The sequence below is a fragment of the Poecilia mexicana genome, unplaced genomic scaffold (genome assembly GCF_051168715.1).
Source record: "Poecilia mexicana isolate PSO_F unplaced genomic scaffold, ASM5116871v1 scaffold_14, whole genome shotgun sequence".
Classification (NCBI taxonomy): Eukaryota; Metazoa; Chordata; class Actinopteri; order Cyprinodontiformes; family Poeciliidae; genus Poecilia; species Poecilia mexicana.
The window spans coordinates 29,402,719-29,427,444 of record NW_028263383.1 but is presented as its reverse complement, the minus strand read 5'-3'; the positions used below and the strand labels follow the sequence as shown (position 1 = coordinate 29,427,444).

General features: G+C 38.6%; 1 protein-coding gene and 3 pseudogenes across 3 annotated transcripts; 3 read left to right on the top strand and 1 right to left on the bottom strand.

Moving 5' to 3' along the window:
* Positions 1-336: 336 nt before the first annotated feature.
* LOC148155628 (uncharacterized) lies at positions 337-2,056 on the top strand (annotated as a pseudogene).
* Positions 2,057-2,569: 513 nt separating this feature from the next.
* LOC106922320 (hepatitis A virus cellular receptor 2 homolog) lies at positions 2,570-15,526 on the bottom strand. 3 transcript variants are annotated; one of them, XR_015765269.1, is made up of 9 exons: positions 15,397-15,526; positions 14,470-14,671; positions 14,176-14,315; positions 14,011-14,082; positions 13,776-13,849; positions 13,428-13,536; positions 12,157-13,333; positions 4,717-5,092; positions 2,570-3,883 (listed from the first exon to the last, which is right to left on the bottom strand). XR_015765269.1 is itself a non-coding variant. In XM_088012467.1 (7 exons), the coding sequence occupies exons 1-7, from the start codon at positions 15,434-15,436 to the stop codon at positions 13,254-13,256; spliced, it is 717 nt and encodes a 238-aa protein (XP_087868593.1). In that variant the 5' UTR covers positions 15,437-15,526; the 3' UTR covers positions 11,318-13,253. The 3 variants fall into 3 exon arrangements, 1 of the variants encoding a protein (XP_087868593.1); XR_015765270.1 differs by having other exon boundaries at positions 4,717-5,017; XM_088012467.1 differs by lacking the exons at positions 2,570-3,883; positions 4,717-5,092 and having other exon boundaries at positions 11,318-13,333.
* Positions 6,787-8,122, top strand: LOC148155627 (uncharacterized; annotated as a pseudogene).
* On the top strand, positions 9,529-10,804 carry LOC148155626 (uncharacterized; annotated as a pseudogene).
* Positions 15,527-24,726: the final 9,200 nt, after the last annotated feature.

Here is a 24,726-nt window from a genome sequence, read left to right as displayed (position 1 = left end):
ACCAAGTGTTTTATAATTTTATGACAATTTATTGATGCAATCTTTGTAATTGTAAAGTTAGATGAAGACTTTTAGAAGAATTGTATTAAATTATTTACATGATGTGGTGAATCAATAGTTTGTTTGTTACGTCTCTCAGGATGAAGAGAAAACTGATATTTCCTGGTAAAGTAGAAGTGAACTTCTGAAGAGGACCTAATGGATATCTGAGGCAAGATCACTCAGATGAAGCAAAAACAATGAAGAACCACCCAGATCTCCAGGACAGGTCACCTGCTCTCAGTGGAGATAGGGTTAAAGAGAGCCCTCACTCTGTTGTTTTCTGGAGAGGTGGTGATGTCTCTGACAGACAAGAACTGCTGGTGAGGCTTTGTCTCAGTTTGGAAAGTACAAGGGCAAAACTTTCCACGGGATCAATGAAAACCACGAGGGAAATGTTTTATATGTAATCTGCAAAGATGAAAAAGAGGAGAGAGCTGGGCAGATTAATCCAGATAGTCCCAAAAACGAAAACAGAGGCTTTTCAAAGATTGCTGACCTCCATGACTATTCCTCCAAAAGACCTGCTGAACCTCAACCTGCTGTGGAGATTATAACGACCTGGATGTCTTCAGGGCTCAGCACAACCTCTACCTCCATCTTCTTATTATCCTTCAGCGAAGGTCATTAGTAATGTCTCCAAAATAAACGTCCAGTCAGCTGAATGATGTATTTCACTTTAAGTATGAGCACCGTCGCTTGTCTCATGTCAAAAATACGCTGGATGGAGAGACCGGACTCTGTGATCAAGGGTCTTAAAATCCAGACCTCCAAGGTTGTGTTCCTACAACTTTTTGATGCGTCCGTTTCAAAAAATCAGGTTATTAGGCAGGACTCTGGAGATTGGCTGAACACCGAGGAGGCGATTCATTCATTTGGCCATCACTGTGTCACTGAGAACAACCACTCCTGCTCGTTTTGGTGGACATGCTGATGGCTGGTTTGGTGTAACAGCTGAAGCTCATTACCTGGTTGACTGCGTCATACAGGAGTACCGTACCCTCAGTCTGCTCCTTCAGGGCATTTTTAACTAGCTTGGAGAGCAGACCACACCCAGAAAGATGTGCCGACATTCACAAAAATATCTTTATCTCCTGTCCTGAGTGATGCTGCAATCAGAAACTGGCCAGATCCTGGAGTCCATGTATGCAGGGCTGTCCTGTTGATACATTTCTGCAGGACAATCAAAAGCCACACATCAGTAGGTCCACAGATGAGAGCAGACGATGTTTTGATTGTTGCTCTGCATTCATGAGCCCTAATCCTGGACCTCAGGGAAACCTGCTGTGGGATTCTTGGAAAGTTGAAGCAACTTCTGGAAACTTCACCAGCACTTGAGTTTCTAGGAAGAAGTACAACAGTGGAATGAGCATCAAGCTAGAACCATTTCAGAGTATCATCCACTGCACAGCATCTTCTACACATTTCTGTCAGCTGCTTTCTGTGTTGTTGACCAGTCAGACCTGCAGACGGTGCGGCAGGCCTATGTCTTCTGTGGGATCGAGCCACCGAACCCGACGAAGCAGCACATCAGAGAGCATTGCCACAAGAAGGTCCTGAATCCTGGAGAGTTGGTGGAGAGCGTGGAGAGTGCTCTGCAGAGGGTTTTCTCAGAACATGAGTGCTCAAAGTGTGGAGAATCCAATGGGTTCACATCCTCCATGGCTGCTTGAGTGACCCAGAGGTTGGAGGGGGTATCCTCTACAGACATGGTGTAACAATCCAACTGAACCACGTCAAGGCTGAGGAGGCAGCTGTACCTCCATGGATCAATCTGCAGGGAACTTCTCAGCAGGAGGGGTTTCACCTCCACCAGGCCAGGTGGGTCACTGGGACTCAGGTATCCACTGAGCTCTTCCAGGCACCAGGGATGATGGGAATCGCTCATTTAGAGTTACATCGCCTTGTGGATCTGAAACTACCAGATGTGAAGCTCCCTGCTGTTTTTGATCCTGATTTGCTCTCAGACCTGAACAGACTCTCCAAGGAAGTTACAGGCCAGACCAATTTAGATTAGATTTAGATTTTTCTGAATCTAAACTTTAATTTAGCTCCCTGAACAAAAACACAAACTGACCAAATGTTTAAGGAGATTGTGCAGCAGCAGAAAGATCAGCAGCTGGTGAAAAAGAGAACAAGGAACTGTCCATCATCCAAAGTCTCGTTTTCAGGGTGATGGATCCTCTGTTCACTGATCAGTCTGTAGAGGTAAAGTATTTTTATTAGTTGTAAAAAGGTTTACCAGACCGACGTAGCAGAGGGTCTGACTGACCCTAGAATGCCGTTTGCCAACTTCTACAACTCAAGAGCTGGAGGCTGCAAAGCTACTCTCAGCCGAAGCCAGGCGGTGACGGAGGATCGGAGGAAAGGAAAGGCCAAGGAGGAGCATCCTGCTGGGCGTCTGTGCAGGTTCTGCCACAGGCCTCTGAAACGAGGCCCAAACAAACTCCATGTCCACTGGGTTCTCTGGTGTGACTGGGAAATACATTTACTGTCCTGTCAAATGACTACAGAAAACTTCCGTAACAAATTAGAAACAGAAACATCCTTTATTCATCAACAATGCATCATTTTCTCCGTATCTTTATTAATAAATTGATCCGTGTTTCAATGGAAAGATGAAACAATTAATCTTTCAGGGTTTTTTAAGTCAGCTGCTATTTGCCGCTCAGTCAGCCATAGTAGGTGGCGCCTGTCCCAGACCCACCGGGTCAAAAACATGGAAGCAGACCCTGAAAGAGCTGAGACTCTCTTATAAGTTCCTCCACAGCAGGTTCATGGGGCGATACAGAGCGAGTAATCCTAAATTTCTATTGCCCTGTGTTTTCTAGTCGCTTTCAGGTGGAGCTGACCTCACCTGGGGATGACAAAGAGGGCCTGGTTCCCAGTTAAAGTGTGTCAAGATTGGATAAAGCATGTGTGGAGTGGCAGTGAGGAGATTCAAATTTAAAATAATTTTAAAAAATTTCAATTGATATAATTATAATCTCCTGGATTATAATCCGTGCTCCCCTGCATAATTTAAAGGATCAGACATGGTGAAAGATCAACGCCGGCATGGCTGCCTAGAGAAAAGCTGAGGTGGCTCTTCATCAGATTAAGGTGAAGTCGGCCAAGGAGCAGCGCGCCGTATCAGCAGTGGTCCTGGACCAGCTGCAGGCAGCTGGTCAGGGTGAAGATCCCTGAACTGCTAGGTAAGATGTTGCCATCCTTCTCCAAATGTTGAATGTGTACAGAAGAGATGCAACATCCAACATTTTTTCTCTTTACCGCCTCATCTGAAATGGAGGAGGAAGAGCGCAACCAGTTGAGGAGTTGTTTTTACGGCTACCTCAGTGCATTTGTCGCCTCCATTTACAGAGATAGAACATGGGTCTTCGTGAACATGACGGTGGTCGAGGTGAGGGAGGTTCGGAAGAACACAGGGGAGGATGCCCGGGGCTTTGTGATCAACATGAGTGGAAAGGAGAACTGGTGGGCTTGTTTTTCTCTCAGTCAATGATGTCCCTCGCAGACCTCCCTCGCTAAGAGCGCCGTCCAGCCAAAGAACAGGCCCGCATCCTGTTCTCCCTCCCTCCAGCTTCAAGAAGTAGGATGAGGACACATTCTCTCTTCAAGAGACGGGGTTCTCGGAGCTGGAGGAGAAGATGCAAGACATTGAGGAGAAAAAGAAGAGGGCCAAGAAGGAGAACATCGGAGTCCTCTGATGAGGAGGATGAGGTGAGGGTCTTTCTTATTGTCCTCTTTCCTTCAGACAGTGTGCAGCTTTAAGGGGCAGTACTCATCTTGGATTTAATTTCTTTCCATGTGTTTTTTTCCCTGCAGAGTCCCTCCTTAACTCCTCCTGAAAAAGAAAAGACAAGAAACAATCATTTTCTTTTTTTTTTCTAATTATATTTAGTGAGTCATTATCACAACATGAAAACCTGATTACCTGATTTGATTTTCTCCTCTTTCAACAGACACTAAAAAAGGCCCTCAGCCTGCTGGGAAAAGTCTGCTGTAAAGGTCAGCTCCAGGGCCAGGAGGGCGCTGGGCCGAGACAACAAAAAGAAGGTCCAGCAGCAGGAGAAGCAGCTTCTCAATCTTTTGCTGAAAAGCTGCTCAGGAAGAGACTGATAACATTTCTAAGTAGTTTCTGCTGTTGCTGTATTGTTTTTGTAATTTCTCTTGTTGCCTATTTCAGTTTTTTGTACTAATTATTAATTAATGGTATTAATTTCTTGGACAAGAACTGAATTGTTTTGAGCTTCTTTTTGGGAAGTTTACAAATTAGGTATGGGGGTAAAATGCAGTCGAATGGCTTTTTTATTGAACAACAAAAAGCAAAGATGGGGAACTCAGGAGCAGTTCAGGGAGAGCTAAACAGCAGCCATCAGAACCAGAACCAGGATCAGCCTGCTGCCCTCCTGCTGATCCTACAAACACTAATCATTATTATCATCACTGAAGCCAGAACTGAACTCATGGATGTAACAATATGGGAATACATGGATCCACTCAGATCAGTGGGTCTGTGGTTTAAACCGAGGAAACTGTTTTAATCTGAAACATCCTGACTGCTGCTCTGATGACTGGAGTTACACAACGTGGTTTAAATAGGAAACTTAATGAACCATCGACCATTAAATAAGTCTGACTGGTTGCTGTCTCTCAGGACAGCCTCATGGTGCTCACCTCCTCTGTGGAGCTGCTGCTGTTAGAACAGGAAGTCAGGAGGTTCGGTGTGGTCAGCTGATCAGCTGGATCAGGAAGTGAAAGAGGATGATTTCAGAACAGCTTGTTGGGCGATGAATAGGAGGGTGTGAATGCTACTTGGATGGCCAGAAACAGCAGGCTGCTGGATTGTGTGAGAGATGATCATGTGACAGAACAGCAGGATGAAGGTCGTTAGACCAGCTGAGTTTCTACTTGCAGTCTGAGCAGCAGCGGATCTCTGAGGACGTCTGAGGTTCTGATGGGGCCTAGGTGGTCGGAGCTGGACACAAAGACAGCATCGCATCATCACCGTAAACATTAGGGATCAGGTTCAATCCTAACATTTCACAAAAATCTGAAAGATAGAAACAAAAGAATTAAACGTTAGTGATTTAGCAGTTGGCTGAAAAGGAGACATTTTCTGCCTCAATGAATTAAGATACTTTACCTCAGGTAACAGACTAAACTCACCTACAGGACCTACTGTTCTGTAGGTCAGTTTGTTGTAAATGATTATTTTAGTAATTGAATATTCTGACAATCGACTTCTGAAGCTTTCAAGGAGGATCGGATGTAATTTCTGCAGAAAAGCCCAGCTGGATGGACTTGTGTAAAGACAAGCAGAGATTATATCCGTCTCAGTTTCTGTTGTGGTTAACACACGATGAGAATTAAACAAGTTGGTGTATAATCTGAATATAAAACAAGATTATGAAGGTATGTTCACATTGTGTCTCCAACTCCAGCTGAATCAACATGAATAAACATCATCAAGGACAGTATGAACCCAAAACACTAGCTATTGGTGCTTAGCTAGTGTTAAGTGTATGTGGGGCGCCACATACACTTAAAATAAAAGGACCAACATAAAAGGACCAGAATTATTCATACAGTCAGTTGTCCATAGTGCAAACATAAAATATGTCCTATTGACAGGGCAATCTTATCCTCAGTTCTTATTTATGATCAAATCTACCTCAATGAAATGGAAAAATAGTAAAAACCCACTAGCAAATATTCTACATGTTAATATAAAACAATAGAGCAAAATGGAACTTAAACTACAAACTCTGAGCTGGAACTCAGGTACATAACTATCTAGTTATTAATAGAGAACTGACAGACTAATTTCAAGAGTAAATGGGGAGATATATATATATATATATATATATATATATATATATATATATATATATATATATATATATATATATAGTAATTACCGTGTAATAACTACTCTGTTACTAGATCTGGCGACATGGCGTCTCAGATCAGATTAATCTAAAATATTAATTTGAAATATGAAAAAGTTGTGCCTCCCCGTCGGGGAATCGAATCCCGGTCTCCCATTCATTCTCTATGGTAGTTCTTAACACTACGGATGTAATGCACTGTTTGACCACCAGCGGGATTTTGGGGGCGCTGTTTTCACGTCTTCGCTTTCTGCGATTACAATAAGGAAGAACTTTAAGCCTGTTTTGATTGGCGGGCTGTATCGAAGCGACTGTAGTAGTGTCGGGAAAATCCCCAAGACACTTTAATCGCCGATCGACTTTCCTTCACAATCGTATCTGAAGTATCCATCCTTCTCCAAATAACGTAAGTGATCATTTTCAGCAGAATGTTAAAGTTATATATAATTTGTATTATTATTATTTAAACTGCCGAAGTTTTGGAAAGAGTTAGCAACTTTAGCTTATATTAAAATCCCATCGTAAACAAGGTAAGATGTTAAAAGTTTTTAAAAATCTATCAAGCTATAGCTAAAGAAACCTGTGTATTTTACTGCTATTTAGTCCATTAATTAATTTATTTAAAATCATAAGCGATTTTTTTGGAAAGGCTTGCTTTCAAAGTACACTTCTACATCGGATGAATAGAGAAGTTGTTTACTGACGGTCCATCACAATATCCCTAGCAAGTGTTTATTGTTTTATAATAATAAGGCATAAAGTTAATTCACTGACACAGGCATAACAGGGTGCAAGAGCCCTGTGACCCCTGTTAACCCTATTACAGGGGTCACAGGGCTCCTGACCCTGTGATGTAGGAGGACGCCCTTCGCTCCTACATCAGGTAGATAAATGAACACCTTCGTGCCTTTCATGTGTTTACAGAATACCAAAATTAACTGTGCCAATGGATGAATAAAACTTGTATTACTAATAAATGATTTACATTATGTGGTCGATCAACACATTATGGTGTGGTGTCATTATTGTCTGATGTCTCTTAGGATGAAGAGAAAACTTGTGTTCCCTGGAAAGGTAGAGGTGAACTTCAGGAGAGGGCCTCATGGGTATCTGAGGCAAGATCCCTCAGACGAAGCTAAAAAAAAAATCAAGAACAATCCAAATATCCAAGACAGGTTGCCTGCTCTCAGAGAAGACAAGGTTAAAGAGAACGCTCGCTCCATTGTTTTCTTGAGAGGTGGCGATGTCTCCGATAGGCAGGAATTGCTGGGGGAGTATTTGGTCCAGTTTGGGAAGTATAAGGGGAATTCCTTCCGCTGGATTCTTGAAAATGACATCAGATATGTTGTGTATTTGATCCACAAAGTTGAGGAAGAGGAGAGAGCTGGACAGTTTAATCCAGAGGGTCCTAAAAAAGAAAACCTTCTGTCTTTTCTGGAGTACTGCAGAAGCTTTTCAGAGATAGTCGAGCTTCTTGAATACCTCTCTAAAAAGTCTTCTGAACCTGAAGCTGTTGTGGAGGTTGATGAAAACCTAGTTGGCTTCGGAGTTCATTCAAAGAAGACCTGGAGGGAGATCTAGGAGAACAGGGCAGACGGATATGCCACCTTCATCCTACAAAGAAATTGTGTTCCAGGAAGCAAGATGCATAGGCTGCAGCAGTACCTTCAACAGAGAACATCCCAGAGTGCTTCAGAGCAATCTCTCCCTTCAGCTTCTTCTTATCCTTCAGGTTTGTTGTCTGTGTGAGACTGTTTCAGAAATCGTGCCAAAATATGAAAATTTGAGAAACTTTTTTTTGTTTTTTTTAAGAAATGGAAGCTGATGAAGAACTGGAAAGAGTTATGCTTACAGTCTCCATCCAAACTTCTTCCTCACGATGGTAACAATAACACATGCAAAGAGTCTGTTTACACAAATGTTTCCCAGTAGAAGGAATAACAAATATGTTCATATGTCCATAGTTTTGACTGAAACTGTACCCACTTTATTCAAGTCTTTGTTTTTGTATTTTTGTCACTGCAGCAGGCTCAGAGAAGAAAACTGAGCAGAAAATGGTTGCCTGTCCACCAGCTGGTCCACGTCACCAGGGTCGCCAACTAGGTGAGCATCAGATGTTTTCATTCAGACACAAGGTTAAACTTTATTTCAACAACACAGCATTTGTGCATTTTTTTTTGTCTAAACTCAATTCTCTGTTAGTATCACAAAGGGCTCAGTTTTAAAATACTTAAATGTTTCTGTTACTGCAAAATAATGGTATTAAAGTCATCACTGATTTGTTAATGTTAGGGTCTTTACTGTGCTTTCAGTTTCAGATGGAGTCTCTATGGCCAAAGGTTTCCTTCCTTCCTTCCAACCATGGAGATTATTCTGACATGAATTGATCTTTTTATTGTCCGTCGTTCTCGTTCCTTGGTTGGTCAAGTTCAGGCTTGATTTAATGTATGTGTTCATTGTGTTCTTTGAAGGCTTTTATTTTGTGTCGTTGAGGGTAAGTACAAAGTTTAAGCATGTTCATGTTCTATTACACGCTGAGGGTGTAATATGAAATTGATTTTTGAGTAAAAGAAAAATAAATGCAATGATTTATAAAAATGTATCATTCATTCAAATGAGATGGTGACCCACCACATAATTAAATAAGCTAAAGAATTACAAATCATTTATCATATCACACCCACATGTTACTTGATTACCTCCATTGTCTTTATATGTATTTTGTCAAGAAGATATATGTGGGTAATGGTGGTAAAAATATATTTTTCTGCTTCAGGAAACTTCAAAGCAACGGCAGCAGTCTCGAAACCAGACCAAGCTGGTGATTGCAGCACCTCTGTCACTCCTACATCAGGTGGATAAATGCACATCTGCGTGCATTTGATCTGTTTACAGAATACTATGCTTCAGATTTTTTTTTCCACAGCTTCTTTGAAGCGTCCTGTACCAGTACCTCCAGAGTTGCTTGCTCTCAAAGTTCCATTAAGCAAGACCACACCACCCTTAAGACCAGAGCCTGTTTTGGGTCTCAGTGAGTACATTATTTCAATAATAAAACATATCATCATTGATACATTTTTTTAATTATACTTACCTACATTATACAATTTACCTCCCAGGAACCCCTGCAGCATCCTCAAGTTCCTCTGTATCACCTGCAGCTTCTGGTCAGCCAGAGTTGGCACACTGCACTGCACCTGCTCCACCTTCATCATTCTCTGCAGCCCCAGCAGGAGATCCTCCAGATGTGTTTGGTGACCAGATTGATTCTTTCATTTTCAAATATTCCACAGCAATTAAATAAATATTTTATGCAAATATTGACCAACAAAAAAATTAATTTCTTAGTTTTACTCTGCTTTTTTGTTTCAGGGAGGCACTGCTGCTGTGGCTACATTAGGCTCACAAGGTGGGGTCCAGCAAAGCCCCAAAAAGGTATTTTTCATCACATTTTGTCACCACTTTAATAAAACTTTGTGAGGAAAATCCTGATATTTTTAAATTTCAGATTCTAATGGCTGCAGAAATGAATTGCCCACTGAGGACTAATAAAGTTTCTTTCTGAATCTAAACTTTAATGTCTCTCCCTCCATTACAGACACCAGTGACACCTCTGCTTCCTGCTGCCTCTCCTCGAGCTGCCCGCAAAGGTCCCATCAAAGCAGGTGGTCTGATCTTTGTGCTGGACCACTCCCGCTGGACACAGCCCATGAGGGATAAGATTGACCAGCTTCTACAAAAGCACCATGGGCAGAAAGACTGCCTCGTTAAGGTGGATGCTGAATATGCCGTTTGTGTTCAGGCTTCCCAGAAAGACCCAAACAGCCTTTTGCACCCGACAACCAAACACCATATTTCGCGTTACGTGAAGCATCTAGCCAAGATGAAAAACACAAAATCATCTTTAAACATCAGCCCAGAGAAGCTTCTAGAGACGCAACAGCTGTGGCATCATCTAACAGAACGTAGTGAGACTGTTAGTGTTCCAGTAGTCACTATTCCACCTGCGACTGTGAACCCCTCTACCATTAAGCCCCAGGATGCTCCACTAACGAAAGCACAAATTGAGCAAATGGTGAAGGAGATTGTGCAACAGCAGCAGAAAGATCAGCAGCCCATGAAGAAGAGAACTAGGAACTGTCTAGCATGTGGCCAGCCAAAGTCCCGTTTTCAGGGTGACGGCTCCTCTGTTCATTTCTTCTATCAGTCTGCAGAGGTAAAGTATTTTTACTGCTCACAAAAGGTTTACCAGACCTATGTGGCAGAGGGCCTGTCTGACCCTCGAATGTCATTTTCTGACTTTGCGGACACACCATTTTTCGCTCGAGAGCTGGAGGTTGCAAAACGACGCGCAGCTGAAGTAAGATTGGTGATGGTGGAACGGGGGAAAAAGGAAGGCCAAGGAGGAGCAGCCTGCTGGGTGTTTGTGCAGATTCTGCCACAGACCTCTCAAACAAGGCCCAAACAGTTCCCATGTTCACACTGGGTTCCCTGGTGTGAATGGGAAGTACATTTACTGTCCTGCAAAAGTCCTGTCCTTGTACCAGTCCCAGGGAATGAAAGGGGAAATGACATGGGGGGAGTTTTGTCAGTCCTCTTTTTATGAAGCTGAAAAGGAGAGGTGGGCTGCCGAAAAGGGCAAATAATTGCAGATAATTTTGCAAGTCCTATAGTGCGGTGTAAATATTGTAAATATTAATTAATTTCAATGAACAATGTACAGTTTGATATGGGGATTTGTTACTGTTCCAATTGGATTTTTTTTCATTTATTTCTACTTTTTACACTTGAAATATTAAAAGTTCTAAAATATTTGTAACACATATTGTAAATATTTTTTCTTACAACTATTATATATATAGTGACATTTTGATACTGTATTTTGTTTACATTTGTAAAGAAAATTCAATTTCTTTGCATCTTTGCCTTACATTAATACCTGTACTTAATTCTGTATATATGTTTAGATAAGAAAATATTTTTTCACGTTCAGATTGTAATAAATAATTTAATTACTACCATGTGGTCATTCTTAAATTTTATATACATATATATGTATGTATATGCACCCCTTCTAGTAACATTAAAATAAAAAGGTAACTGTGACTTACCTTCACAGGCTATATGTATAAACAAACATACTCCACATTAAAAGACCTGATAAGATTAATCATTTATTAATAAACTAAAAACACAAAAAAACCCAACTGTATAGGACATTGATGTATTCAGATAGGCATGCAAATGCAAAGTATAGTTAAAGAACGGTAAAAACATTGTTGTGCAATTCATTTGCATTATTGACTTGCTTTCCATGTAGTAAAACATAGTACCTGAAATATAAAACATAATCAAGGAATAATTTCTTCGTAAAGGGACAACAAAAGTTTGCTACAACCGGGAATCGAACCAGTAACCTCAGGTTTTTAGGCTTTCGGTGAACTACACCTATATTCGGCTGGCCCTGCTGTGACAGGCGGGGATACTCACCACTATACTAACGAGGAATACCGCGAAAACAGCCCGCTGCAGTACCGATTTTATCCATTGCAATAATATAGCCAGTAACTAACATTGCTCAATATAATTTGAACGTTTACATCGGTTTACTTTAATAACCTATAAGCCAGCACGGAGGCACACTACTAAATGGTACTGCTCGCAAAATACACGTGTTTCAAACAGCCGTGGCTCTACTTTTTACTGTTATGTAAAACAAAGTTGTTTTTTCCTCATTGCGTCATCTTAACATGTATAAAACATAGTCTGCTGAAGTCAAATACAATTAAATCAGTCAGATGACAGAAATGGGCCAATTTAAATAACCAGACGCAGTTCTCTTTTCCCATTAAATGTCATTTCTCTATTAAAATATGCTGTAAGGTACTAAGGTACCATATTGTGTGAAGGAAAATAAAACTAACACTGTTTTGTATAGAAGCAGACACTGTTTTGTATAGAAACAGAAAACTGCAATACACCTTACATAACCGAAAACGGTCTGAAATTGGTCGTTTTTTGTAGTTACCCCCAGTTTAGTCTAAAACAAATTAGTGAAGACTAAATCTGATTTATGCTAATGGAAAGGCTCCAACAGCGTTACAGCAGTTAGCTCGGTTTCGGCTAGCAGCTGAAAAAACCGAAAAATTACGAAGTTACCAAACACAATAGGATTAAATTGATGCCATTAAACCCCAAAGAAGGAATATATATATGTTAAACTTACTTTCTCCACATGAACGACAACATTTTTCCAACCAGAAACCCCTCAGTCCATCTCCGGCATGTGCTACAATCTCTTAAATATGGCGACGGTCCACCTGTGACTGATTAGATCACGTGACCAGCTGTTAGCTTACTACTATTCGTTTTAGCTAATAACATTGTTTTTAGTTTTCTGCTAAACAAAGAAATATATTTCTCAGATATTTCAATCCTGTTCCAATTTGTTTTTGTTCCTGCGTGACTATTTAGACCTCATGGTCCAAACTATCTCAGCTAAGGACTCTTGGCTAAAGGGTTATTTTTCTGTATGTAACCAGCTCAGGGCTAACCTGCTAACCGGCTCACCTCCACATCCAAATCACTTAGAATGGCCAAACTTCAATTACGATATTAACAACATTGGATGATAGAAAATACAGTTCGTGATTTGCCACATTTATTTATACTCAGAACAACTTTACTGGCCAAGATTGAGTGCGAAAATGAGGAAACGGATTTAGGTCTCAAACACTCAGTATGCAAAGTATTTAAATGTATAGGCTTTAGAGGAAATAAAATAAGGACAGAAGAATAATATGTACATATTTGCCATCATTTTTTTAAGCAAAAAAGAAAAAGGTTTGATGTTACAGGACTTGACTTTTGTTTCCTAGCAGAACAATTGAGTACTGGGGGAAGAAAATGGCCTTGACCTGTGTCCCAGCCAAGCCACACAGTGATTGATGACAACATGACAGACTGAATAATAGAGATGGAAAACATGATTAGCAGCTTCCGTAGAAGGCTGAACTTCTTGAGTTGCTGTAGCAATTTAGAATGAAGATAGAAATACATCAGCAGAAGAAAACTGATCTAAAGAACGGCTGATCAAACCCAAAATCTAATTTGTATGTATAAAATAAACACAATGAGGGTAAGAAAATAGGCAATCTTCAACATCTTTCTGTTGTTAAGATGAACGTTTCATGCTTCAGTTCTGACAGAGAAAACAACAGATGAAGACTTTTCGGTTTTATGCCACTTTGATGTTTTAAGTCCCAAAAGAGGAACATTGGAGAAGGTTGGAGATCACAGTAATCTGCTGATTGTTCTTCATCTTTACACAGAGCTGGTCTCCTCCTCCTCTGATTGGTCCAACCTTCCTTCAGTCTCTACTTCCTGGTTAGATCTCCAAACTCCTGCAGCCAACAGACGAGTTTTAAGAGTTCAACTTTAAACCAATTTAAAAAATGTTTCTAAATATTTTGATTCAGTTTGTTATTTTGCACGGACTGTAACCAGCAGCAAGCAGCACAGCAGGGATGAAGATGATAAATGCCAGTCTCAGAGTGCTTCCAATAAAGGTCTGCAGAGAGTTCACCGACTGCTCCTGATCAGGAGACTGACCGGAGGAAGAAACAGGCAGCAGATCAGTAAAAACATAAAAAAAAAAATAAAATAAAAAATTAATTCATGAACAATTAAAAAAAAAAAGTAGCATAAAACAAATGAAAAACACACTTTAGACAAGCTGTTTACTAACTTATTAAAACTAACGAATTGATAAACAATGTTTTGAGTTTGTTCTTGGTGCAGAAGATGATTCCTGCTGTTGATGTGGAATTGACGGAGTAAACCTACCTGAACCTGAGCTACCATTGGCTCTGTTCCTGCACCTACTGTGACATCACTTCCTCTCTGATTTGTGATGAAACCTGTCAAATCCAGAATTGTTTAGAAATCATGCATGAAAGTGTCAGGGTATGTTTTAGATGAGGGAATAACATTAAAAAAAAATTTAAAACTAAAAATAGTTGATTTAGTTTAATACTGCTCCTTTAAGCAGCCGCTCGCTCTCAGATCAGATTGCACCTACTTGTTATGGTGTCTGGTGTGTTGAACTTCTCCACATCTTCACGGCCCAGATGTTCGGCGATCACAGAGCGAGCTGCAAGATGGCAGAAAACAGAACGATTCAGGCCAGCAACTGGAGATGTAGCAGCCTACATCATCAGAGTCAGAGGTGGAGGAGTGAGCGTACGCCGGATGATGATGAGGTGGACGGTGGACGTTGGGTCGTTGAAGGGTCCGGGCAGCTGAACTCTGCAGTGATAGAAACCAGCATCTGAGAGCCGAGACCCAGAGATGGACAGAGCGGAGGTGGAGGAGGACACCGAGAACCTGCAGAGGACAGAAAGACACCGCCTCACTCACTAGCATAAGAGAACGGCTGTAATCAGATCAACATTTTTCTTTCCTTAAAAAGTTTGAAATGTTCAGGCGCGATCAGAATTTTCCTGCTTTTGAATGCAACTGTGTGACTGTCGGGGCGAACCTGTGTGACTGTCGGTAGGTCACCTGACCCCTGGCGCCGTTGATCAGGGTGTTGTGGCAGGTAAACAGTGATGGCTTCCCCCTTCCCCAGCACACCTCCACTCCGCTCTGCTTCGCCTCATCCAACCGACACGGGAGCATGACCACCTGTCCGGCCACGCCCACCACGGTCTCCGTGGCAACCGCTGACACACGTAGCATCACTGACACAGAAACAAAGGGATGCTTCAGTAATTTTGCCATTTTGGGTTCTTCTGAAGTCTCATAATTGGGTTTCTGAAGTCATTAACTAATCCAGAAGTGAATGAGTCGATCCGTGTGATTAGGAAACGCCTCGTAGTTAGTTTGTAAACTAAATATTTAGCTCAAATCTAAACATTTAGTTGGACACTAAATACCTTTGTTTAATTTTCAAACAAATTATTTAGCTTTTTAATGAAATGGTTTGAAACATAAATTTATAAATAAATATGGTGGAACTATAACTAAAAAATGAACACCTATTTTTTTCTCATTACAAAATAAACCCAAGTTTAAGATTTTTCTAGAAAATTTTAGATTAATCTCAAACTTTGAAAATTTTTATCTTAACACTCAGAAATTTATTTGTTTTTCTAAAAGAAGTCTGAGGTTAATTTAAACATTTCTGGATTTTTTCTTTTCTAAAATGTTGACTTTCTAAACTCGAATTTCCTTGTTTTTTCTAGAAAAATTCTGCAATTAATTTCAACATTTCTGAATTTTTTGGCATAAATGTACTCCTGTTTTTTCTATGGCCGCAACATGCTGTCATATAATATTCCTGCACATATGTATTAAAGGAAAGGAGTCATGTTTTCAGGCCTAACCTCCTGCATATTGACAAGTTTTATGAAATTAAATCCTGATTTAATCAAAGCACCATTTAATAACCCCAATGGTCTCTCACCTGAAAGGAGCCAGACGGAGGTGAACAGCAGCAGCAGCATGTTGCTGTGTCTCCTGCAGACAAACAGAAAGACGGAACAGATGACTAAATTTCCTCACTTCCCTTTTCCATCCAAGCGGGTATTTATAGAGCCAGACTGTTGTTGCCAAACGGCCTGGAAGTTTAACTCAAACTGTCCAACATTCAGAGAAACATCATGAAACATGGCCTCCATCAACTGGTTTAAACAGGGGTGAGGGTGGCCAACAGGTGGCGCTGTGGGCTGCTCTCCCTGATAAAAGAAACATGGAATAAATTTCAGTCAGACCCAATATTAAACCGAACAATCGTCCATTCTTTCCATCTGTGGGTCACATGACCACGGAGGTTTAATATTAGTGTTTTATTTTTAAATCAATTAAGTAATATGTTTGGTTTACTTTATTCAGAGACTTAATAGAATGGAAATAAACTCATTAAATATTTAAAGGATGATGTGAGGTAAACTCAGTCTGAAGTGGAAACATGACATCATGCCGAGAAGTGCAGGCTCTGCACGTGATGGGGAGGGCTCTGCTCAGCCTCTGGTTTACCAGGAGGATTAAATAATTTTATGTCAAAGTGAAATCCTGTTGGTTTACAGAAGATATATCGATCCTGATCCAGCTCACGTCGCTATTCACTCCCTCAGTTTTTATTTTGTGTTGGTTTATTTTATATCCTGAATATCTGGATCATCACATCTGGTCCAAATTTTAATGTTTTACTTATTTAATCTGTCTCTGTTTAAAATTTCCAAATCTCTCCATTGTTTTCTAACCAATCTTCACAATTTCCAAAGTAACTAATCAATGTATCTTCATTTTTATTTGGTGTTATTATCAATAATTACTTGTTTATTGATATTATAATAAGTAATTATATAATTATTGATTTGGTCATTTTTGTAGGTAAAGAATGTTTCTTAGCCTCCGTTAATCACTTTGTTACACTGGAATCACTGGAAGGTTGATACAGCAGCAGCAGATCTTTAATATATGAAATGTAGAAGGCTGACTTTGTAACAGTCTTTATGTGATTCTGAAGGTTCAAACACAGAGTTCATCCTGATCTCTAGTTTCCAGCTGGAATAACAAACTGTGAACTGACTCGAGATCGTTCCTCTTTAATAGCTTGTGTTTAGTTTCTGTTCAGCTGGAGAAAGTATTGGCACCCCTGCATCGATTTGGATGGGTTCAGAGTCACCTGGTGACATAATGAGTATAAAGAAGATTCATAAACAGATGGATGAGAGCCTGACTTCAACCTGATAGAAAACCTTTGGGTTGAATTAGCGATCAGACCTCCTCATCCAACATCAGTGTCTGACCTCATAAATGGTCAAAAATCTTCCCAGAATACCTGAAGTTGTCATAGATTTAAGGTGGAGCCTCTTTGGTCACATTCAAGGTCGGTCCTTCATCTCAAATGTTTCTCAGTTTGGTTCCTCTGATAAGGCAGTGCAGCACCGCTGGATGGGAATGTTTTTCCATATGGGCAAAATCTTTGCTTTGTGTCATTTTCAGATTTTTTTTCCCTGTATGTTGTAATTAAATAAAAGTTAAAGTTCACAAAGTAATGCCTTCTCTACTCCGTCATTCAGTGAAAACATTTGGGAGGTCAAAGGTCAGTTATTTTCAGCTTCTGGTCTCTAGTACATGATTTTGTGCCACATTCCTGTTTAATGGCATTCCTGTAGCTGGGAGGAAAACACTTCATGTATTTTTGTAGCATATTAAAGTGAGTTCATGTCGCGGTGGAGCTCCCATCATCTGCCTGCCCCAGATTCAGTTCAACCTTTATTTATAACCTCGGTCTGAACAGCAGCATGGAGGCAGACGTCTGTTTGTGGACCTAAAGCTCATCATGACACAGAAACAAACACTGCAGCTATTAGTTCACTTTGGTATTTACACAGAAGATTCAAAACTATCAAACAGCCGACAAAGTAGAGCGGATGGGAGTTCATGTCAGCAGATCACAACAAACATGGAGGACGGAGACGACCAGAGTCGAGACATTTTAAGAGTTTTATTAGACAGGAAGAGGTGACTCAGCTGAAAATTACAGAGTCATATTTTTTATACAGAGTAAAAAAAGCTTCCCGTCAGAAATTGGATGCCAATAAACAATTTTATAAAAGTAAAAATAAGTACATCTGTTTATTTGAGGATCCTATGGAGGTCTGAAGGATCAGCCAGAAGTTATGATATAAAATGACCAAAAAAACAAAGATAACATTTGACAATTTGGACAGTTTGGAGCCCTAACTGCTGCCGTCAAGACTGTAAAAAATAAAAGTGTGATTTAACAGCTGGATTTGGAAGCTCCATGAATTATTAGGACTTCCTCAAACACTTTGCTCTAAATCTGATGGTTGAAGAACCTGAACAGATTAAAAAACTATAAATCTCTGTTGTTGAGCTCATGTGGCTTTTTATTCAATAAATTAGCTCTATAAGAAGTTTTGAATTGAAAATGTTGCTTATTTGGTTGATAAAGGGTTTGATTAATGTGTGTTTAACTGATGACTTTTTATTCAGTTCCTAAAACTGAACCAAAGTCCTTCACAAAGATCTGCTGGTCTTGTTGTCTGTTGTGATAATGCTAAACCGTCTGAAAGGATCCAGTGGATCCTAGGAAGTATTTATAATTTATGGAGTCTCTGACTAACTGTGTGCAGCTGTGATGATGATGATGATGATGATGATGAGGAAATGAGGACCAGGTGTGCAGGAAGGAGCAGAAACCAGCTGAAACAAATCCACATAAAAACAGTATCGCTCCCTGCAAGCTGAATATTCAGAAATAAGAAGTAAATTCATAAATTCTGTTCATGTGTTGGTTTTAGCTCTGCAGAGTGAATCTAATTTAGCTCAGACCTTCTTCAGCTGGTTGCAGCCATAGAAGAAGAGTTTTTATTCTACAGACAGCGAAGATAAAACACTCTGCAATATTTTTAACTGAATTGAAATTTGATTATTCTATTAAAACCTGCATTTTTTCTGTGTGACGGTTTTCCAGTTGTAGAACTATGAAATGTTACATTGCTGAACTTGCTCAGGAAATCACTGATTACTAGATAATCAGGCTTGTTCTCATACTTTGATCATTTTTTAAATTAATGTTTCTATGTGGGTTGTTTTTTTATGGATGTGACTTGTTTTTATTTTTATTGAAAATATTTACTGTGAATTATTCTATTTTTAGTTATGCATTGAAATGTGTCATACATTATAGGTCATGCATGTTATGTGTCTTAATTGTATTTTTTTCATATTTATCTGATTTATTCATGTCGACTAAGTGCATATTTCTGCATATTTCTGGCTAATATGCACTGTCCCCATTTATGAAATAAATACAAATTCAAAATTCAAATATTTCAAATGAGTTCTTAGAGTCAAAGGTAAAACACCAGTCAAAAGGAGGTCAAAGTTCAGCTGCTGGGAAACATTTAGTGTAACATTACTGGGTGTGTATGCATATATTTTGATCGTGAAACAATAATTCCCTGTTTTAACAGAACTGTTGTAGTAAAAACAATGGAACCGGCAGTGGATCTAAATGTAAATATTTATGTATGAGTTATGCAGAACCTGAAAGGCTCAGTTTGTGTTTCATGAAGCAGCTTCTCCTGACCGACTGAATACTAAACTGCAATCAGCTTCAATTTGAGCAGCAGAACATCGTGTCGCTGCTGCTGCATCAACAACAGGAACACAGCGCCTGCTGGGAGGAGGAGGAGGAGGATGAAGGTCAGGGACTCGTTAACCTGGCCACGGAAACGAGGCCAACCTGCAGCCGGCTGATGTCAGGTTATTGGTGGTTGTCATGGCGACCTCAGGAAGCAGCTTGTGTTTAAATGTTTATTTCTTCCAGCATCTTAAAGACAGAAAAACAGCTTTGAGTTTCCAGAATGAGCTGCAGAGAAACTCTGGCTGAAAACTTTGGATCAAGCAACAAAACGTCCCACATGGAGGAGAAAACATTCTTTATTTTTATTTTTATTTATTTTTTTTTTTTACCAAAAAACAGCAAAAAAAAAAAATTCTGCCCTTCTTTACTCCAATAAATACCATCTAAACCTGCAGAGGTCAGAGGTCAGAACCAACCAGAGGCCCATTTAATCTGAGATGTTCTGGTTCTGGTCTCAGAGATTCCGTAGAGTAGCGTTTTTCAAAATGGGAGGGCTGCCAGAAAGTTGGAGAGAAGAGAAAAAACATGCAAAAAATAAAAAATAAAATAAAATAGGAACCCCATAAATGTTTTAATTTTGTCATCATAAATTTTGTTTTCTGTCTTTGTGTCATTTTTTTTCCTAGACTGTTTTTTTGTGTGTCGAGATAAGGAAGAAAAATCTATGAGAAAAAGTAATTGCTGACATTTCACCAAGCCTTTCATTCATCCAGCCACCGGAGGCGCTATTATTTAACTGCCAGCTATGAAAACTTGATATGGACGTACAAAATTTGACATTGATTTACTTGACATTCAGGTTGTTTGGATCGTTTTGTGGAGGGTTGTGAATTTTACCACTATGATCTGTTTTCAGGTCCAGTTTTGTTTATTTTACCAGTTTTGCCTTAATGGAACTGCGTTGGATTACCTAAAACTGGGATTGTTTGTGTTATTGGTAAAATGTTGACTGTATGCAATTAAATGATGTCCATTTATTAATGTGTTTATTTATACAACATTTAAATCAAGTTTATTGTTTTGCCTGTTCATTCACAACGGGCTCTTATAACAAATGTAAAGCCGATAAACCACAGAACATCAGTCAAACATGTGGGAATGGAAAATTAAATGTAAAAAGAGCAACAAGTTTACAAAAATAATGGTATTGATTTAGTTGGGGGGTTGTGGTGAAACCCTTTGATTAGACCAAAGCAAATTCAGAGTTCTGACCCAAGTAGACCTACAGAGGAAAGTGGTTCTATAAAGTTCTGATTCTGAAGCCTAAAATTTAATACACATCAGAAAACATTAATTTGTTGTAACTTTCCAATTGACTCATATCTCTGACGTAATGTTTTGTATCCTAAAGTGATGAAGAATCGTCCTTCAGGTCAGATTGGAGAGGACTGGGGGATTTAAAAAGCTCTTATTGTGACTGACGTTTGCACACTCCTGCATTAATACATATTCCTCAAAAATACAAAGCCTTTCTGCATGGATGCACTGGTGCTAAAAAGCTCCAACAAACACGTCTCTGCATGCAGATAGGAGACACTCGTCCAATCTAAACGGGACCAATTACTGAGATTAAAGCAATTAAGCCGAGTCTGTGTTGAATCAAAGCTGCTAAGTTTCTGGTTGAGGATGAGATCAGAGATGATGGAAGCGACGTCTCAAGTGTCATCAGCGACTCGTTCTCACATTAGCGGCTTAATTAGCCTCATGCAGGGCAGCTGCAGGCCTTTTAGCAGCAGCAGCTCATGGAGCCTCTCAGCCTTAATGATGGCCGCCGCCTGCTCACATTAGCATAAAGCAATCAGTGGCTAGCTGGAGGCTAATGCACGCTGGAGTGGATGAAGCATGGAGCGACGTGTCAAACCTGACGTTCCTATGGCAACAGATACAGAAGATGCACATAGTCAAGTCCAAAATACATAAATGAAAGCAGAGTTTGGATCATGTGTCAAACTGATGGTGCAGGGGTCCAAACTGACCTGCCGTAGCTTCTCATGTTGCCTTCTAGTGAAACGCACTAATAGACACTTTAAGGGAACAGCTGTGTGCTTAAATATTATTTTGTCAATCAAATCCAAGCAGTTTTTATCAGTTTTCTGCCAAATTACATTAATCATTGCCTACCACAATAGCAAGTTTTAATGGATGATAAATTAGCCCAATGATTATTGGAATAAACTATGATTTATTCCATAGTTTATTCTATGGAATAAACTATATACATATAATATACATTATATGTATATTATTTTCAAGTAATATACATATAATGGTATAATAATGCAAGTTCACGCTCTTTAATAATAAACTTTACTATTGTAAAGATCACTTCACACAGGAACTGAAAGATATACTGAAAGATATTTGAAATATCCAAAATTAAACATGACAACCAAAAAAAGAAAAAAATGGAAATAAAATTTAAAAAACACAATCAAGACTATAAACAAAGGGGATTCTGCAAACAAAATTACCCTTCAAAAAATATTCATAATCAGAATGGAAATTATTGAACTCCTTTTAATTTATTGTCTGATTAATTGATTAATTGATTGGACCAAATTTGTTGGGATTTCTGAAATGTTTTCCTCTCTTTGCAAAATGATAAAGTTCTGAAAAATATTTTAAAAACTACTTTGTCCTTCCTTTTCAAAATTATTCACTACATAAAAAGAGAAAGCAAATACAACTTACAAGGAACTGATTTAAAAAACTGATTCATTTCAAACTTCAGATGCATTTCAGTTAAACAACTGACCAATGTTAACAGATAAAACCAATCCAAATTTCTTTCTGCATTTAAAAGAAATTTAAAAATTATGATGAAGTGATATGGCATTGAATGAACTGAAATTTTGTTATATATTTAAAATACGGTCTTATAGTCTTCTGACATTAATCCCTAATATTATCTTTACATAGCTAAATAAGAAACTTAATTAGAGGGTAAATTTAAATAAAATAAGTTTGTACTTCTTTCTGCTCCTTTTCTTTCATGATTTCTTTTAATTGTTGCATAACTGTTCATATTTATTAATGAATAAAGCTAATGTGAAAGAAAATGCAAAACTGTGACATTAAATCTCAATAAAGTACATAAAAATGTCCAAATGTGAGTAACTGTCCATCTGCTGCTGGTCCCTCAGCTCTTATATTTTTATATTCCTCATGGAAATGATGAAGGCACCTTGAGGCGTCGGCTCAGGGTTGACTTCATGTGAAAATGTTCCACCATTGTTAGCTTCCCTGTGTGATGTTGGGGCTGCTCAGTATTCATGTTTTCACCTCCTTCCTTAATGTGAGCACTCAGAGCGGCTGGCTGTTTACGGAGCGGAGAGGACATCAAATACCTGGATCCTTTCAGAGGAGCTGTGGATTAAAGACAGCAGCTGCTTCAGATGTTCGCTCTGATTCTCTCTGATCTGCGCTCGGCCCCAAAGAGCCGAGATGGAAACACGCCAGCCAGCGCTCGTAAAGTAAAGTGCTTTACGGCTGGAGGCTGCTGCATTAAACTGATCGCTGCTGACGTTTTACATGCTGTTTACAAAATATTAAACCTCAATTTTATTTTGCTGTATTTAATGTACATCTGTGGAAATGTTGAAGCACAATGAATTATTTTAATTTTCATAAACCAATCAGCTGCATACACCAAGGGATGAATCTTGTTAAATATTTACTACAGATGAAAAAGGCAAAGAGATATTTGTATCGGATTTATTTGGGAAATTATTTCTGAAATGATCATTAATTATTAATCTTAAGAAAAACCCATCATTGCAATCAATTATTTTATTTGCACTACACTTATATAGTTATTATTTAATTAAGCTAGACACATACACATAAAATTATGCTAAGACTGATTTTACTCTCTGACTGAAATTATTTTGTGAAATGACTGAAAGTATTTTGTGTGTAATCTAAATATTTAGCTTTAAGCTAAATATTGGGCTCAGATCTAAAGTTTTAGTTTGGAGCTAAACATTTCTTTTGTAAATAAAATAGATCTGAATAAAAAAAGTTTACAAGCTAAATAATTAGCTATATTTTAAAAATATTTAGTTTTGAGCTAAATATTTTGAAATATTTAATATGAAAAATATGAAATTGTGACATTTATAATTGAATGAATAACATGGTTAAAATATCATGCTAAATGAACCTCCATTTTTTTCTCTAGTATGCTAAATAATAAAATTTTTAACTGTGTAACTACAAATGGTGCCCTATAAGTCCACTAAGATATTTCAACCTGAATAACTCTCAATTGAGTTGTTCAGGTTAGGAGTTATATTAAAGGTGAAACAAACAACCCAGGTTTAATGTTGCATGAAAACATGGCATTTTACGAGGTATCTGTAAGCTTTGTAGAACCACTCTTGACAAGCATTCAGTCCAAAGTATTTATAAACATAGCAGTTGCAAATGTTATGAATCATAGTTTGATGATTCTGAGATGCCACCTGCTTGGAATAAATATGCCATTATATGCATTTGGAGAAGATCTGAAGAAAAAAATGAAGTTTATAGCTCAGGTCTGTCTGGGGTGTTCTGGTTGCTACAAGGTTAAACATGTTTTGGACAAAATATGTCTCAAATTAATGATACTTCACAAATTAAATGAAACAAAAACATACAAAGAAAATTATAATTTGTAAAGAGGATAAACATCAAATTGGAAAAAAGTAAAAGTAAAAAACAAAACAAAACAAAAATCAAAGAGCGTTCACAAGAATTCAAATATTAGGTTAGTCACCAGATAACAAAAAATAGAAGTTTTGTTTCTAGTGGAGAATTTGACATGATGTCCTCACAAAGTTCATTCCTGCCTTGTGTACCCTGGAGACAGAAAAACGAGAATAAACACACACATGCACACACACACAGGGGTCAGGTTATAAATAATCAATATGGAAAGAATAAATCTGTTGAGCTGTACATCTGCAGGAGTTAAGCTGAGCTGCTGTAGGTGGACCAGCCTCCTCTGTTGTGGGAGATTTATTTTCTGCTCTGCTGTTTAAACTCCCACTGAGGCTCCTCAAGAAGCCTCTGTTTGTATCAGTTCAGACCAGGCTCTCTGAAAAACTGCTAAAAAGTGTCTGTTCTAAAGGTGTTTGTATCAGTTAAAGATAAATGAGCATGGGTGGACTTCCTGTTTACTAATTGGACCTTTATAATCAAAGAAACAGGAAAGAAAGAGTCAGAATCCATGATGAACACCAACACTAAGGCTTTAATACATTCTTATTCATCAGTGAAAGATTGATTGATTGATTGATTGATTGATTGATTGATTGATTGATTGATTGATTGATTGATTGATTGATTGATTGATTGGATCGTTACAGGAAAGTTGAGTTTTGCATAAATACAAAAGTTGGAACTTTACATTACTTTAATAATTGATTACACTATCAAATATTCTGATAATTATTTAATTATGGTAATGGGATACAAAATTTGAATATTCTGCAGATTTTCATTTGACTACCTAAGCTTTTTTATACTTCTGTTAGCTTCAATACTAATTCCTGCATATTTACACTGCCATGAATTGTATTACTGTTAATTAATATGCACTGTCCTAATAAAATGAATAAGATTAATCTAAAA